This window comes from Arachis ipaensis, chromosome B4 (genome assembly GCF_059453495.1).
Source record: "Arachis ipaensis isolate K30076 ecotype BB chromosome B4, ASM5945349v1, whole genome shotgun sequence".
Lineage (NCBI taxonomy): Eukaryota > Viridiplantae > Streptophyta > Magnoliopsida > Fabales > Fabaceae > Arachis > Arachis ipaensis.
The window spans coordinates 134,814,026-134,832,405 of NC_142439.1; the positions used below are offsets into that span (position 1 = coordinate 134,814,026).

General features: G+C 33.8%; 1 protein-coding gene across 1 annotated transcript; it reads right to left on the reverse strand.

The window, feature by feature from the left end:
- LOC110271603 (serine/threonine-protein phosphatase 7 long form homolog) lies at positions 1-1,884 on the reverse strand. The gene is made up of 3 exons (XM_021122601.2): positions 1,785-1,884; positions 495-499; positions 1-402 (listed from the first exon to the last, which is right to left on the reverse strand). Exons 1-3 carry the CDS (start codon positions 1,882-1,884, stop codon positions 1-3), a joined length of 507 nt encoding a protein of 168 aa, XP_020978260.2.
- Between the last annotated feature and the right edge of the window lie 16,496 nt (positions 1,885-18,380).

The window sequence follows — 18,380 nt, forward strand, 5'->3', positions numbered from 1 at the left end:
CTACTGGAACCAGGTGCAGTTAACTGCGAACTTCTGAACCTGGCTCGGAGGAGGAATCACTCCAAGCAACTCCTGGAACCACACCCAAGCTGGACGGCCACCCTGGATGTATATCTGGAAATCTGTAAGGCAACCACTGATATAACGTCCGTCCACTGGCAACCCCAACTGGTACGCCACGTCCTGAAGTGTGATCGTGCACTTTCCGAACGGCATATGGAAGGTGTGCGTCTCCAGACGCCACCGCTCGACGAAGGCACTAACAAGGGGCTCATCTAACCAGAACCATCTATAGTTCAGCCTCGCAAGATGGTATAATCCGGTCATCTGCAAGTACAGAACATACCGCTCATCGAGTCGCATGCCCTGCTGCCGCTGCATGCTCCTGATGCATCGCTGTGGCTGCGCATTACATGGACAGCATTATTAGAACCACTTAGAAAACCAGTGACAAAAATAACTAACACCAGAAACCACTTATGGAAACCACTAACAGAATCTACATGCAAAACCAATATAACAAACCAGTAGCAAAACCACATGCTTAAACCGCTAACATAAACCACAAACAAATCCACTTATGAAAAACACGTGCAAAACCACTATCATAAACCGCTTACAAAACCACATAGTAAACCACTTCCAATACCACCAAAATAAATCGCCAAAATAAATCATCAACAAAACCGGTTACAAAAGTACTAACAAAAACCACAACTAAAAACTCCTAACCTAAACCGCCAACAAAACCACATGCTTAAACTGCTAACATAAACTGCATACAAATCTACTTACGAAAACCACATGCAAAACCACTATCATAAACCGCACACAAAATCACATAATAAACTACTTCCAATACTACCAAAATAAACCGCCAACATAAACCATCAACAAAATCGCATACAAAACTACTAACAAAAACCACTAATAAAAACCACTAACATAAACCACCAACTAAACCGCATGCAAAACCTCTAAAATAAACCACTTGCAATACCACTAGGATAAACCGCTAACATAAACCGCTACTAAAACCGCATGCAAAACCACTAACTCAGATAAACCGCTAGCACAAAATTTTCTATCTATTAACCTCGTCATTGATGACCCCGACTATATGAGCAACTCCGTCCAACCGATATAGCCTTTTCGGATCGTCCCCATCGGCTGAGTATTCTATTCGAGTCTTTGTCGGATCGAATCTGGGTCGTTTTCTCTGGGATTTGGTGGGGTATGAGAATGGAAAAGTGATTCGAATGAGGTTGATTCGAACTCCTTATATAGCCGAAATCTATGTAATTCGAACCAGCCCCATTCAAATTACTATTTGAGGCAAATTGTGAGTAATTCGAACCAACTAGGTTCGAATTACTTGGAGAAGCGTTCACGGTGTAATTCGAACTAACCTAGTTCGAATTATGCTGGTAGTTCGAACCATGTTGATTCGAATTAGGTTAATCACGTATTCCTTTATAATTCGAGTTATGTTGATTCGAATTACATGTTAATGTAGTTCGAATCCAGCTAGTTCGAATTACATAGTAACGTGCTTTAGCTGATTCGTGAAGCTATTTTCAGTTTGACTGATTCATGTAATTTGTTTCCTCCCTTGGCTTAATTGTGTTTTTTGCCCTTATAATTATGTAAAAGTAAAAATTAATTAATTTAAAAAAGAGTAAATATAAAATAAAAAAGTTAAATTAAATTAATATAAAAACTACATCTTTGATATTAAAGATAAAAAGGAAACTTTTACATGAATTTCAAAACTACTTATCAACCAAGAGATCCACAACCCGAGCCGAAGTTTGAAGGCGCAACTATGTTCCATTGAAACACTAAGCAGCTAAAATCAAAAGCAATCGCAGCGTCGTGATTCATTGAAACATGGCTCCGAAGGCAAAATCCGTCGAGGCTGCTGCGGGGTCTCAGCCTCCTCCTCCACAGGAATATCCGTTCACCATCCTCAACAGACACATCAACTCCTCCTCCTTGCAAATCAGAGATGGTTCTGTTTGCCCTATTCTTCAACTCGCACCTGTTCCGTTCTTCCTTTTTGCTTCTGTATTTTCCAATATGTGGCTTGAAGGGTATTTACAAATTTGATTAATTAATATTATTAATATTATTGATATTATTATTAATATTATTAATATTAATAAACGGTTACTAGCCGTTTAGTACCATTTGGTTGAAAGGACACAACCTTTTAAGGATTGTGTGTGTTCAAAACATTGTATCTATTAGCTAAAGGGACACAACTCTTTAAGAGTCATATATATTCAAAACATTGTATCTATTGGCAATAGAAAAGACACAACCATTTGTATACGTAACTAATCATAATTGCTACGTGCAATATGTATAAATAAGTCCTTGTCCACTATTTCAGAAAAAAAAAGTACTAAGTGTACAATTTACTCAACCATTAAGAGATTTTCTTTGTTCAAGAGAGTTGAGAATTTCTTACTATTGCTAATTAAGAAATTCTTAGATTTCATTGTATCCTGGGAGAGTATTGTCATCAACCCTATAGCAACTAAGTGTGGGGACAAATATTTCTCTAAAGAAAGCGATCTAATCGTGCCTTGAAACCACTACATAAATATAAGATTTTGTCATCTCCTCATACTCATATACCCAATAATTTTAGAGAGATATTTCTTGAAGATGGCACAAGATCAAAACACTACGTTCAAGGTCATGAATCAAGAGTTTGTCAAATTAGATCGCTTTGATGGAACGAACTTCAACCGTTGGAAAGACAAGATGATGTTTCTTCTTTCGGTTCTCAATCTTGCATATGTGATTGACCCAAAGACTACACCAATTGTCGATGCCGCTGAAAACGTCACACCGGAAGAGAAAGAAAAGATCGTTCAATTGAAGAAGAAACGTGATGAAGATACTTTCGAATGTCGAGGTCATATCCTCAACACTTTATCCGACCGACTCTATGATCTCTACATGTCAATTCAATCACCATTAGAGATTTGGAAGTCTTTGGAAGAAAAGTACAATACCGAACGACAAGGAACAGATAAGTTTATCATGATGAAATATTTTGAATTTATTATGAATGATACTATGCCTGTCATGGATCAAATTCATGAATTACAAATCCTTGTAAGTAGACTTCGTGATCTACAAGTGGTGATCCCTGAATCATTACAAGTTGGAGTAATTATTTCAAAATTACCTTCATCTTGGAATGGTTATAGGAAGAAACTTTTACATCTTGGTGAGGACTTCACAATTGAGAAATTACTAAGGCATATACGTATAGAGGAGGAAACTCGAAAACGTGATGCTGTGTATCTTTCTCAAAGTTCTAAAGTGAATCATATTGATGAAAATAACATCAATAAGAAGAAAAGAAAGTTCTCTAAAGATTCAAAGCAAGATAAGAAGAGACAAAGAGAGTGTTATCATTGTCACAAGAAAGGACACTATATCAAAGAATGTAGACTTCTGAAAAAGGAAGCATCAAAGACCAACTTAGTGGAAGAGAAGGATCTAATTGCTATGGTTGTAGAAAAAGTACAAAACATGCATATTGGCATGGTTACAGAAGTCAACATAGCAACACAAGGAAAATCACTTGAGTGGTGGTTAGATTCTGGGGCTACTGTTCACGTTTGCAATGATCGCAACCAATTCAAAACATATGAAGAAGTGAACAATAGAGAAGTCTTGATGGGCAATGATAACTCAGCCAAAGTTTGTGGTCAAGGAAGTGTGGAATTAAATTTTACATCTGGAAAGAAATTAAGTTTAATAAATGTACTTCATGTTCCAGATTTGAGAAAAAATTTAGTTTCTGTTAGTCTCTTGTGTAAGAAAGGATTCAAAGTTGTAATGGAATCCGATAAAGTGATCTTGCTTAAGAATGATGTATTCATAGGAAAAGGATATTGTACTGAAGGCATGTTTAAACTTAGTATTAATAAAGTCAATGTTTCCTTGTATGTTGTTGATTCTTGTGATTTATGGCATAGTAGATTAGCACACTTAAATTACAAATCAATTGAATATATGCAAAAGAATAACTATATTGATCTTAGTAACAAGGATTTTAATAAGAAATGTGATATTTGCATACAATCCAAAATTACTAAGAAACCTTTTCCTAAGGTTGAAAGAAATACACATTTATTAGAATTGATTCATAGTGATATTTGTGAACTAAATGGCAATATTACTAGAGGAGGAAAAAGATACTTTATAACCTTCATTGATGATTGTTCTAGATTTACTTATGTGTATTTGCTTAGAAATAAAGATGAAGCTTTTGAAATGTTTAAGAAATATAAAATGGAAGTAGAAAATATGGATAATAAGAAAATAAAAGTTTTTCGTAGTGATCGAGGTGGAGAATATTTTTCTAATGAATTTGATCACTTTTGTGAATTACATGGTATTGTGCATGAATCTTCCGCTCCATATACTCCGCAACAAAATGGTTTGACGGAAAGGAAAAACCGTACCTTAGTGGATATGGTTAATTCAATGTTACTAAATGCAAAATTGCCTTACAATTTGTGGGGTGAAGCATTATTGACATCATGTCATATCCATAATAGGATATCATCAAGATATAGAAAGGTTTCTCCTTATGAAATTTGGAAAGGAAGGAAACCTAATTTAAATTATCTTAAAGTGTGGGGGTGTTTAGCCTTTTATCGAGTTCCCGATCAAAAGAGAACCAAATTGGGCCAAGAGCCATAAAAGGCGCTTTTATAGGATATGCTCAAAATTCTAAAGCATATAGAATATTAGACTTAGTGTCTAATGTAGTTGTTGAATCAAGAGAAGTAGAATTTATTGAAAATAAATTTATCAATGATTCAACTTCTAATTCAGAGTATCTCCAAAATGATACTAATATTTCACAAGAAATAAATAATCAAAATAATAAACGTCTAAACGACAAAGAGTTGATTGAACCAAGGAAGAGCTTGAGAGTAAGAAAAGAAAAGGACTTGGGTCCAGATTTTATTTCTTCTCAGGCTATCACCTTTTTGGTAGAAGGAACTAGGAATTCTGTAACAAACAAGATTCCTATTGTGATGAACATAGAGGGTGATCCTCAAACGTTCAAAGAGGCTATGGCTTCAAGGGATTCTGCTTTTTGGAAAGAAGCAATAAACGATGAAATGGACTCAATATTATCTAACAGTACTTGGGTCTTGGTTGATTTGCCTCCAGGATCAAAGCCTATAGGATGTAAGTGGGTATTTAGAAGAAAGTATAACACTGATGGTTCATTACAAACCTTTAAAGCAAGGTTAGTGGCCAAGGGGTTTAGACAACAAGAAGGTCTAGACTATTTTGATACCTACGCACCTGTGGCAAGAATGACTTCTATTAGGGCTCTTATAGTATTAGCATCCATACATAAGCTTCATATACATCAAATGGATGTTAAAACGGCTTTTTTAAATGGAGATCTTAATGAAGAAATTTATATGGAGCAACCGGAAGGCTATGTGCTACCCGAAAATGAAAAGAAAGTTTGCAAATTAATTAAGTCTTTGTATGGCTAAAACAAGCGCCTAAACAATGGCATGAGAAGTTTGATTCAGTGGTGTTATCAAATGGCTTCTCACATAATAGTGCGGATAAATGTATTTACTCAAAATTTACTAAAGATTATGGAGTAATTATTTGTTTATATGTTGATGATATGTTGATCATCGGAACAAATTTAGAAGGAATTCGTATAACAAAGGAGTATCTAACTTCTAAATTCAAGATGAAGGATTTGAATGAAGTTGATACAATATTAGGCATAAAGGTGCATAAGAATGAAGTTGGCTTTACTTTAAGTCAATCTCATCATATTAAAAAGGCATTGGAAAAGTTTGATCATCTCACAATTAAAGAATCCAATAGGCCATATGATCCTAATCTTAAATTAGAAGGAAACATGGGAAGACCTATAGCACAATTAGAATATGCTAGTGCTATAGGAAGTTTAATGTATGCAATGTATTGTACTAGACCTGATATAGCATTTGCTGTGTGCAAATTATCAAGGTTTACAGGAAAGCCTAGCAATCAACATTGGAAAGCTATAACAAGAGTTCTTGGTTATCTCAAGAAAACCATAAACTTGGGATTACATTATAGTGATTATCCCGCAGTTTTAGAAGGTTATTCCAACGCAAGTTGGATTACAAATCTTAGTGATAACAAATCCACTTCAGGATGGATTTTCACCATAGGTGGTGGAGCAATAAGTTGGGCCTCAAAGAAACAAACATGTATTACACATTCTACTATGGAGGCTGAGTTTGTAGCTTTATCAACCGCAGGTAAAGAAGCGGAATGGTTAAGAAATTTGTTATATGATATAAAGCTGTGGCCACAGCAGACGACAGCCATTTCAATCTTCTGTGATAGTGAATCAACCATGTCTCGAGCATATAACAAGGTTTATAATGGAAAGTCTAGACATATAAGTTTGAGACATGAGTTTGTGAGGCAACTAATAGATGATGGTGTAATTACCATTACTTATATAAGATCTCAAGGAAATTTAGCAGACCCTTTGACTAAAGGTTTGTCAAGGGATAAAATCAAAGAAACTACTGCTAAAATGGGATTAAAACCTATTATTGCTAAATGATGGGAACCCAACCTTATTCTAGTAGACCACTAGTTTCAAGGTTTAATGGGTAATAACAAGTTATTTAGCAATTGGAGCACTAAGGTATAGGATTTAGTGCTATTTACAATAAATTAGGAGGGTGAGTTTAAACTCTTAATGGAATGATAATATTATCTATCAAAAGATTCCACCTATATGAATATAAGAGTGGTGCCGCTCTAATCGAGAATTTTAGAGGTTTTATTCTCGTAAATATTCATGAAACCGGGATGAGCACAAGGCCATATAAGTGCTTAAAATTGTAAACTCTTGAACTTGGAGGGTATAAGTAATGTGTGTGATTTTTGGTACTAGCATATGGAGTATAGGTTTAATCGATTAGATACCTATTACTTCGTTAGAACTTTAAAATTTACACTAAAAGAATGTTTAATCTTAGCGACACATTCTTTATGCATATACTTGTATGACATTTAAATTTTGTAAATAGTGAGGGATTGAAGGGTATTTACAAATTTGATTAATTAATATTATTAATATTATTGATATTATTATTAATATTATTAATATTAATAAACGGTTACTAGCCGTTTAGTACCATTTGGTTGAAAGGACACAACCTTTTAAGGATTGTGTGTGTTCAAAATATTGTATCTATTGGCTAAAGGGACACAACTCTTTAAGAGTTGTATATGTTCAAAACATTGTATCTATTGGCAATAGAAAAGACACAACCATTTGTATACGTAACTAATCATAATTGCTACGTACAATATGTATAAATAAGTCCTTATCCACTATTTCAGAAAAAAAAGTACTAAGTGTACAATTTACTCAACCATTAAGAGATTTTCTTTGTTCAAGAGAGTTGAGAATTTCTTACTATTGCTAATTAAGAAATTCTTAGGTTTCATTGTATCCTGGGAGAGTATTGTCATCAACCCTATAGCAACTAAGTGTGGGGACAAATATCTCTCTAAAGAAAGCGATCTAATCGTGCCTTGAAACCACTACATAAATATAAGATTTTGTCATCTTCTCTTACTCATATACCCAACATGGCTCATGTCATAGGAATATGTTTCTAGAACATTCGTCACGTTTCACAATCTAGTTCACATGGAGTTTTCTGAGTTTGATTGTGAATGGGGTTTGTGAGTAAGATTGCTCGGGTTCTGCCCTTTGCTTCGGACTCTGATTTGTGGAGATTAATGATTTTTTTCCGGTATTTTTTTCTCTTAAAATGTTGTTTTATCTTCTAATCTTTTATGAATTTTAGGCAGAATGCAAGAGTTCTACTGAAAATGGCCATATGCAGCATAAGATACTTAGTGGGAGAAGCAAGGTTCAAAATCTTACAAGATTTATCCAAGGTTCCTAGAATCTCTAGAGCTTCTATTACTCTTGTTTGATGTGAATGAATGATATCTGCATTTTACTATTTTAAATAACCAATTTCTAGGGTGAAAACTCAGGTACAGTCAACCTCACCTGAAATTAATAACTGATAATTGTTAAATAAAAATTTAATCAAATCAGTCAAATTATTTGACCACTTTTAACTATTAATTTCATGTGAGTTTGAGTTTTCACCGGCTAGTTCATAGATGTCTAGCTACTGGTTTCGCAAGACTCGTATTAACTTATGATTAGTGTTTAATTTAGTTAGGTTGTGAACAACCGGATATAAACTTTGACAGAAATTCTACGGTATGGATCCAAGACGGTAACGTTGTTATTGTTTTTGTTAAATAATTAGTGTGGAATAGATTGTTTTCCCACAATGTTTAACTGAATCTAGGTCCTGCTTGTATAAGTGTATGCAATGTTTGTTTCTATTCAATTTGATGAATGCCTAAATATGAATTTGATGCATTGTTTGACTCATTTGTCAAGTACTAATGGTTTGCTCAAACTACACCAAATATAAAAAGGAAAAATCCCAGTTTTCTGCATCAAAAGGCATACTAGAAGACACTAGAGCAGATGTTCTATAAGAGTAGTTAAGAAGGCATCAAAAGCTCCATTTATGTCTCTGTTAAACAACTATTTTACTATGTTGATGACATTGTTTGTCGGAATATGGATCATCTAAATATTTTTAAAAATTAAGATACACTATTACACTTCTTCAGTTTTCGACAATTATAACTTCAATTGATTTGTGCTTAAAAATAGTGTATTCATACCATTATATGATGGGTCCATCTAGTGTACAGATGCATTTTGGTACAGATTTACAGATTTTTTTTTTATTTGGTTTAAAAGCGTATCACTAAAAGTGTTGCTTAAAGAGAAAGTGTTACCCTTAATCGTTAACTTGGCTCTGATACCAATTTTTAACTCTTTTATGTTTATAATGTGTATAGATTTGAAGATGTTGAAAATTTTTTAACTCTTTTATGTTTATAATGTGTATAGATTTGAAGATGTTGAAAATTTCTATTATTACTAGTATTTATAATTCTGATTTCATTTTTATAGTTTTTTTAATCTTGTTTTAGTTTATAATATTCTTTTTTGCATGGATTATTGTTTATAAAATCTTTTATCTGTTTGTCTTTTTCTTTAATATATTTTTTCAAATCTTCAAAAACTTCTTTTATTTCTACACTTTCCGTTGTTTCTAAATATCTTTTTAATTTTTCAACCTCATTCTCCATTTTTTCTTTTAACAGCTTTAATTCTTTTAAGTCATAATATGGTTTTCCAGGCATTTATAAATTTTTTAAGTTTAACTCCAACTTGTTTATATTTATTCTTATTTCTATCCTTTTTATTATAAGGTCATCAATTTCGATCTGAAGATTATTTAATTTCTTTTTATACTCCTTTATTTTACTTTTTAATTTTTTCGCTCTTTTTCTTTTTATTTTATTTTCTGGTCTTTCAATTTTTGTATGCTTCATTATTTATTTTAGAATTTCTGTAAATTCTATCATTGCTTCATCACTTTTTCTAGAGATTCTATTAATTTTTCTAACTCTTCAACTTCTCTTTTTAACTTGTCATAGATTATTTTTAGAGCTTTAAATGCTCTTTGATTTATTTCAGAGAACTGTCAAACGATTTTCTCTTTCAAAGAGCTCTTGTTTCTTATCTTGATAAGTTACATATATTTCTTCTTTATTTATTGTCATAATTTAGTATTTAGGGTTTCATTTAATTTTTCGACCTTTTTTGTTAATTCTTTTATTTCAGAATCTTCTTCTTTAATCTTTAACTTAGATAAACTTAAGGGACTATTAATTTTAGATTCTCTTATTTGAAAATTTGATGAAACCAATTTTCCTGATGGTTCTTTTAGTAATAGAACTGAGTTTTCAATAGCTTTATATTTTGGTATTTCTGTTTTTACAATTTTCTGAAATAATTCATCGACATAAATTCTTTCTCTGTTTTTAAATATTATACTATGATGGCTATTTGTTAAAGCATAATTTATTGCATATGTAATTGAAAATGGTTCATCATCTTGTTCCATTAGATTCTTTCTATGAAATTTATAAGCTAAACTTACAGATCTTCCAAGATTTTCAGTTGATAAAGGTATAGCATATCCAAGATGGGCATTAAATTTAACATTTACGTTTGCCAAATTTCCATGAACAATTCCAATTATTTGATCTATTGGGTCATCAGTAATTCTTTTGTCACAGATTGCTAAACTTATTGGTGAATTAATTCCTTTCATATACGTAGATTTAATTAAGACTTGTATAGTACTAATATGAATCCATCCAATTTTAGATCTTTTTTGTTGATCCTTAATTTTCTCAATCTGTTTACTCAATTCTTCATTATTTATCAAAGCTATTTCAAGTTCTCCATTGGCAGATTTTATTTTTATAGGAGCTTCAAGTTGAATTTTTCCATAGTATATTATATTTTTTCTGTTAAAAACTTCTTTTAAAAGATTTTGTTTATTAAAATTTTCATTTGATTTGAGATTTAATTCTGTTTTTAGAACAGCCTGCTTTTCATTATCTAATAAAGCAGTTAATCTATAATAATCAGATTCTTCTGTTAATTCTAAACTTTCTAAATAATTCATAATTGAAAGACTAGAATGAAGATGTACCTTTCTGGAGAAAAACTTCCTTTATTCAGTATATTTTACATAAGGGGTTTTTATCTCCAGAGGAGAGATTGTAGATACTAACTCCAAATGGGAGTTTAGAACTATTTTTCCCTAAGGGGATTCTTCCTCAGACTATAGGATCGCCTCGGCAGCTTCCTCCTTACTCTCCTAGCATATGAGTACTCTTAGCCTCCTGCTTCCTATTGTCTGATGCCTTTACAATTGCCTAAGCAGCCTATTTATAATAGTTGGGTTTGATGGACAATTCCCATCCTTACCCTTCTTATGATGTCATTGCTTACGTCATTGTTTGTTCTCTTTCACCAGCTACATTGTTGGTGCTCTATGACCTAAGTGCTTACGTCACTATGCAATAATGTTGAGAGATGCTTCAGATGTGCTGTCCTCTTCTTTTATCATGTGACCGTCAGATGTATTGTCTTCTTCCTTCATCATGTGAGTTGATTCCGTTTCATTATTGCTTTCTTCAGATAACTCTGAGGCACATAGCTGGCACTTGTGGTCTTCTCTGTCTTTTATCAAATAGCAAAGATTCCTCTTTATCCTTTCAGGGAGCTTTTCTAAAAGTCCAGATAAGTTGTAGAATGCTGATTCAAATTCTACCAAGAGTCTCATTTCTCTTTCTTCAATTTCATTTCTTTTACTGGACACAAGCAGAGTATTTCTACTTTTATAATTAATCCTTGTGTGAGATTCCTTCGTTATTTTTTGAGTTCTTTCAAAGACCCTTGCTAATGTGCTGGCTAGCCTTCCTTCATGACTGTAAATTGTTAAATCTTGAATTTGATCAATTGGTTGAAAATTTCCTGGGAAGACGGACATGAATATTACTTGGTGTGCTGGAACCAAGCATTCTTCTTCTTCATTAAAAATAGGTTGACTGTTTGTAAATTTTAGGGATATATCCCTTGGATTTACATTGTCAATCATATTTTTAAATCTCTTTACTGCATCAACGAATCCTGCAGGAAACTCACTAATAATTTTTAGATCATTAAAAATTAAGATTGTATCAATTAATCCATACTGGAAAAACTGATAGGTGTCAGATGGGGAAGCATCTGGAAATATAACCAGCTTTGTTAGCTGTTCTTTGGCAACAGGATAATATCCCAAAATTGCCCTTTTTTCTTCAGTCCAATTCAGGACTATGTTAAGGGTTTCTCTGAGATTAGATCTACAGACCCTTTTCTTTTCCTTGATTTCAGCCCTTGTAGGAATGTTTCTTATTATCCCTGTTCTCTGGGTTTGAATTGGAGCTTTATCTGCTCTTTTTAGGGTTTGCTCTGGATGGAGAGCTTCATATTCCTTGAAGGATTTCTTTGCCTCTTCCAGTGTTAGGAACCCTCCTTTATGAATTATCTTTGACTGGTGTGTGAATGGTGCTGCTTTTTCCCAGGCATCATATACTCCTTTCATGGGGCCATTATAAATTACATAATATTTTTTATCTTGGGTGGATTTTTTAATGATTTCAGCAATTGTTTTATTTTCTGAAATTTTTTCTTCACCTGATTTGTCCACCATGCTTAGCTGGCTGAACTCTGATGTTTCTGCTTGTTGTGTTGATTTCATTGCTTTGATGGCCTTCTTGAGGGATTGGATCTGTGTCCTTATTTGCTGACAATGCTTGCATTTTTCGAGCTCTTGCTCATATTTTTGAATTTCTTGATCTAATGCGTTGTAGACGAACTCCATTCTCTTGTTAATGTATCAATCGTCCATGATTATAATCAACTTTTAAATTATATCGTATGAAACCTGTTAGGTAGCTTGAATCTGTCCTTAATGTAAATTCTCTTGGTAGTAAATCAATTTTCCATTTCTTAAGAGATTTAATTGCTGCTAGAGTTTCCTTTTCATGAGTGGTATATCTCTGTTCTGTTGGAGTAAAAGTCCCTGAAATATACTTGCAAAGTAATTCCTTTAGGGAATCTTTAGAATCTAGTGATTCTTTTCCTTGTTCCAAACTTTTTATAGCTTTCTTAGCTTTTAGACATCCTGACCAGGTTATGTCTGAAGCATCTGTTTCTACTATTAAGAAGTCATTTTCTTCTGGAATATAAAGTTCTGGAAGTTTTTCACATAATTCTTTAATCCTTTGAATTTGCATACTATCTTTTTCATCCCATTTCCATTCTTTTTTAGTACTTATTTTTGGAAATAAGCTTTTAGTGTATTCTGTTATATTCTTTAAAAATCCTTGATCAGAAATATAATTTATACATCCTAAAAATCTTTGTAATTGTTTTCTATCTTTTATTTTATTAGGAAATAAATTTACCTTTTCTAGGACATTTGGTTGAAGTTTTAGCTTTCCTTGAGTAGATAGAATTAATCAAAGAAACTCTATTTCTTGTTTTGCTATTCTTGCTTTCTTTTTGCTAAGAACTAATCCTTTTTCTTTACATCTTTCTAAAACTATTAATAATTTTTGAAGATGATCTTCTCTATCCTGTTTTGTAAAAATTAGTATATCATCAATATACACTAAAACAAATTCATTTAACTCTTTTAGATTTTCTTCCATAAATCTTTGGTAAATACCTGGGGCTTGTTTTAATCCGAATGGTAATACATTCCATTCATAGAGTAACACACTTGTTGATTCTTTTGTTGGGCAAGTAAAAGCAGTTAATTTCTTTGTTTCTTTATCTAAACGAAGCTGCCAATATCCTGATTTTGCATCAAGAGATGAAAACCAAGTTGCTCCTTTGATTTTTTCTAAAATAGAATCTTTCCTTGGAAGTTTATGAGCATCACCAATAGTTGCTTCATTCATCTTTTTATAGTTAATAACCATTCTTCGTTTTCCCCTTTTAATTTCATTATTGTTTTCGACATAAAAGGCTGGAGCCGCATGAGGACTTTTACTTAATCTTATAATTCCTTTTTCCAAAAGATCTCTACATTCTAATGAAAACTCTTCTCTATCTCTTGCGGAATAAGGAATTTTATTTGGAACATTTATCTCTTTTGTAGGATCTTTTAATTTAATACTTACTAATTCGTTATTTGTATTTTTAACATCTAAAGGATTTTCAGCACAAATTTCATCCAAAAGTTCTTCTATCTTTATTTCAAGACTATTTTTTGGGATATTTATCTGAAAGTATAAATTTAAATAACATGTCTCTAATATAGAAAATATTTTAAATTTTAAGATCTTATCTATAGTGGTAGTTGGTATTTTTATACGTTTTGATTTTTGATTTATTGAAGAATCGTGTGGTGCTTTTAAAACTATATATGTTAATTCTTGAATGAATGGATGATATAGCTTTAAAAAATTATTTCCTATGATAAAATCCATTCCAGAGTCTAACATATATATAGATGGAACAATGAACCTATAATTTTGAATAAAAATTTCAACCATCTCTGCTTTTTGGTTAATTTTATGTATTGATTTGTCAGCTATTCTAACTCTTAATGGTTTCTTTAATTTTTTCCAATCAAGTTTTATGTTTGAACTAGCAAAGCATTGCGTTGCTCCAGAATCTATGAAAGCATTTATAAACTTTTCTGTTATTTTTATAGTAATAAATGTAGCATTATTACTCAGTCTCTGAGTCTGTTTCCGAGACATATTCAAAAATATAGTCTAAGTTATCATCAGATTCTTCTAATGGTTCCATGAAACAGGACTTAGCAATTTCTATTTGTTTAGTAAGATCCTTTTTATCCTTCTTTTTCGGACATTATTTGCATAGTGTCCTTCTTCTTGGCAATACCAACACTTACAATTTTCTTTTTTATTGGGCAATAATCACTTTTTTGTCTTCTGTTTTTATTGTTATTTCTTTTTCTAAAATACCTCTTTTTTCTCCAGTTTGGATAGTATTTTCTTTTTCTAAATTGATATTTTCTTTTTCTTTGAAAATTTTTATTAAGACTATATTTTTGAGGTATCTCTTCATTATCCTGACAGCAAATTCTAATTATATTTGCAAATCTTTTTTGAGTTGCTTCTTGCATACAACGTTCTTTTATTTCCTCTCTTATTGCAGAGGTTGCTCCACCAAAATTATTTTCAATTGTTCCTCTATTTATTTCTCTTATAAATCTTCCCATAATAAATTCATTAGCAGGATATGAAAGTTTTGTTATATACATACTAAGATAATGATTTTTATCTTCTTCTTTTAATTTGTAATAATGTATTCTATATTCACATATATAAGACTCCACATTACATAGATCATATATCTGAATGTTAGCTAAATTGTAAGACCCGGTTAATTAATGGTTAATTAACCCATAAATGAGAATTTATTCTAGAAAGCCAAAAATGTTATTTTTATGGCTAAATGTGATAGAGGAAATTGAGACGAGAATTTCGGTACCAATTTTATAGAAATCGGACCAAGATTGGACCGAACGGGCCAAACCGGACCAACCGGACCCAAAGTGGGTCCTTGGCCCAACATAACTAAACCAAAACCCTAGTTTTCAGCACTCTCTCTCCTCACAACACACTCAAACACGCTGAAATTGAAGAGAGGGGAGGAAGAACACTCTCTCAAGTTCTTTCTCTCACTTGATCTTCAAACCACCATAACTTTTGATCTAGAGCTCCGATTGCCGCTCCGTTTGCGGCCACGCGTTCACCGCGGAGAGCTCTACAAAACCCATACAACTAATCTTGAGGTAAGCCACGTGTTTCTGTTCGAAATTCCAGCCCTTATTTTCGAGTTTCATGGGTAAAATGTTGAGATTTTGGGTTCTTTGATGTTATAGGACCCAACTCTCTTGAAGGAGAAGGTTAATCTTGTCTCCTTGGACCTTGGGTGTGGTAAGATTCTCAACCCTAGTGTGATTTTGTTGTTCTATGATGTTTGGGTTTTGAGATGTTGTGTATGGGTATGATGATTGTGGCTTAGGTTGTGTATATGTGAATATTGGAGCTTGATTGGTGATTTTGGAAAGCTTGGAAGAGGGTTTTGTGTGATAAAATCTGTTCTTGGAGGTGTTGATACCTTGAGAGCTTGTGGACAAGTGGTTTGGAAGTGCTCCGGTTGAGCTTGGGGAGTCGGCTAAGGTATGGTTTTGGTTTCCCGTATCTAATATGTAATGTGGTAGGAAATACTTAGGCTAGAGGCCCTAAGATAGGCATTGAATTGTTGGTGTTGTTGAATGGTTGAAATATATGATGTGTTCATATATGTGATTATGAATATTGATGCCTTGATTGTGTGAAATATGAGAAATGCATGTTGTGATATATGCTTGATGGATGATTGAGGTTGAATTGATGGGTGGTACCATGTTGATGGTGAGTATGATGTTGATTATGTATAATGATGGTTAATTGGAAATGGTATTATTGGAAATTGGGATGAGGAAGGATGTATGACATGATATTGTGTTTGTCCTTTAGCCATTTGATTGAGAAGTGTTAAAATGGTTGGATGTGGTTTTGGAAACCTTGGTAAAGTGTCAATGTGTGAGTTGAGGATGGCTTGTTGTTGATTTTGGTACATTTTGAATGATTTCAAAGAGAAGGGTTGAAATTGGCATGTTTGATTGATTTTGAAAAGAGTTGAAAGTGGCTTGTTTTGAAAATGGCACCTTGTGGTTTTGTATGAAAACATGGTTTTTGGGCATACTTTGACGGGACATAACTTGGACTACGGATCTCTGATTTGTGCCAAATCTGTTTAGAAATGAAATTGGATCCGGGATGTCCATGCCGTTCAAAGAACGGGTGAAAAACGATTTAAAATGAGGAAGTTATGTCCATCGGAAGATTGGGGTTTGAATATGTAAATTCTGCAGCTTTTAACTTAGAAAATTTTTAGCAGAATGACCCCTCGCGCGTAGGCGCACTTGGTGCGTACGCGCCGTTCTTCGAGAAAGCGCCATCCACGCGTGCGCGTACGCGTGGACCTGTTTTCATCCCAAAGTTGATTTTTGAGTTTTAAAAGCCATATTTCATACTTCTAAGCCTCCGATCTCACCACTTATGTCTTAAATCATTATGATATGCCTAGCATGAGAAAAAGGGCTAGTGAATGTGGTAACTTGCGAGTGAAGCAAGGGAAAAATGAATGATCATTGAGGATCAAAGATGATTATGTGAGATGCGGAGAATGGCGGTGGAAGTGCTTGTTGTGCCATGGGCCGAAGGGCCGTAATTGTTAATGAATTGGCTGGTTATGGATTTAACCGTGAGCCGGATGGCTAGATTATTGCCGTGTTACGGCGGAGCCATGTTTATGGCCAAGTATAAATGCATATATGATGTTGATTGAATTGTGAAGGTTTGCACTTCCACCATCGGAGATGAGGGTTTCCCTGGGTAGTAGCAGTGGCTAGCCACCACGTGCTCCAGGTTGAGACTCGAAGCTCTTTTGACCCTATGTCGTAAGTGTGGCCGGGCACTGTGAAAGGCCCGGATGAGCTCGCCCCCATAAATATTCACCAGTGATGGTGATGGATAAATATTCACCAGTGAGGGTGATGGATATGGATCATGATTATGATCAAGTTTATGATGAGTATAACTCGAGTTGGGGATGCACGACAGAGGGACAGTCCAATGGCTAGCTACCAGGACTTGTCGGGTTGGCTCTATAACCGACAGATGATATCATCAGCCACTAGGGACAGGCATGCATCATAAGCATACTACATGAATTGTTTGAGATTGCCTATTTGACTGCATATTACTTGCTATTTGTCTAAATGCCTTAATTGTTCTTATTTGTATATCTCATGTCTGATATAACTGTGTTTGCTATATTATACTCCTGCTGGTGGTTGGGAGGTCTGAAGGAATTGGAAAGGGAAGTATTAGTTAGACTGAAGGATCTTTAGTTAGTTGCCGCTTACGGTTTAGCTTGTTTATAAGCTTTGATATTTTCTGGAGGAAGTTCTAGGATTGCCTTCGGCTTTCCTCTATTATTATGTATTATATATGTGGAAGCTGTTACCGTGCTGGGGACCTCTGGTTCTCACCCATGCGGATTTTGTGGTTTTCAGATGCAGGACGCGAGGCTTCTCGTTGAGGCATGCTGGAGACTTCTGGATTAGCGAAGATCCTTTGTTCTTGGGACTCTGTTTTGGTTTATATATCTTGTTTAGATACTTTTATCTCCATTAAATAATACAAACTGTGATGACTCCTTCTAGAGGGGATTTTGGAGAATAGGTTGTATGTATTTTGTGTCCCTTTGGGTTTCCTTTGGGGTTTCCTTATTTTATTATATGTATATATTATTATGCTCGGACCGGTTATCTTCGCAGCCGGATCTTGAGTCTTGATATTCCCGTTTTTGACACTCTTTATATATATGATCTTGCGTTAGCTTATCCTTTGCTCGTTACGTTATCGATCGGAGTGTTGCGCGTTCGAGTTACGGTTTTTGTTTACCCCTTTTTCTACAAAGGCTCCTAGTTATAATCAATTATTCATACTACTATACGTACTAAATTTTTGTTTTAGAGGTCGTAATACCTTGCCATCTCTGAATTATGACTTAAGCATAAGACTTTGTATGGTAGGGTGTTACATTATGGTATCAGAGCAGTTCGTTCCTGTAGAGCCTGAGGAATGGACTGACTATGCTTCTGTGCATTCTCTGTATGTGTGTTATGTGCTGTTAGTATATCTACTTGATATAGTTGGCATAAACGTTCATGAGCATGCATTTGGGACTT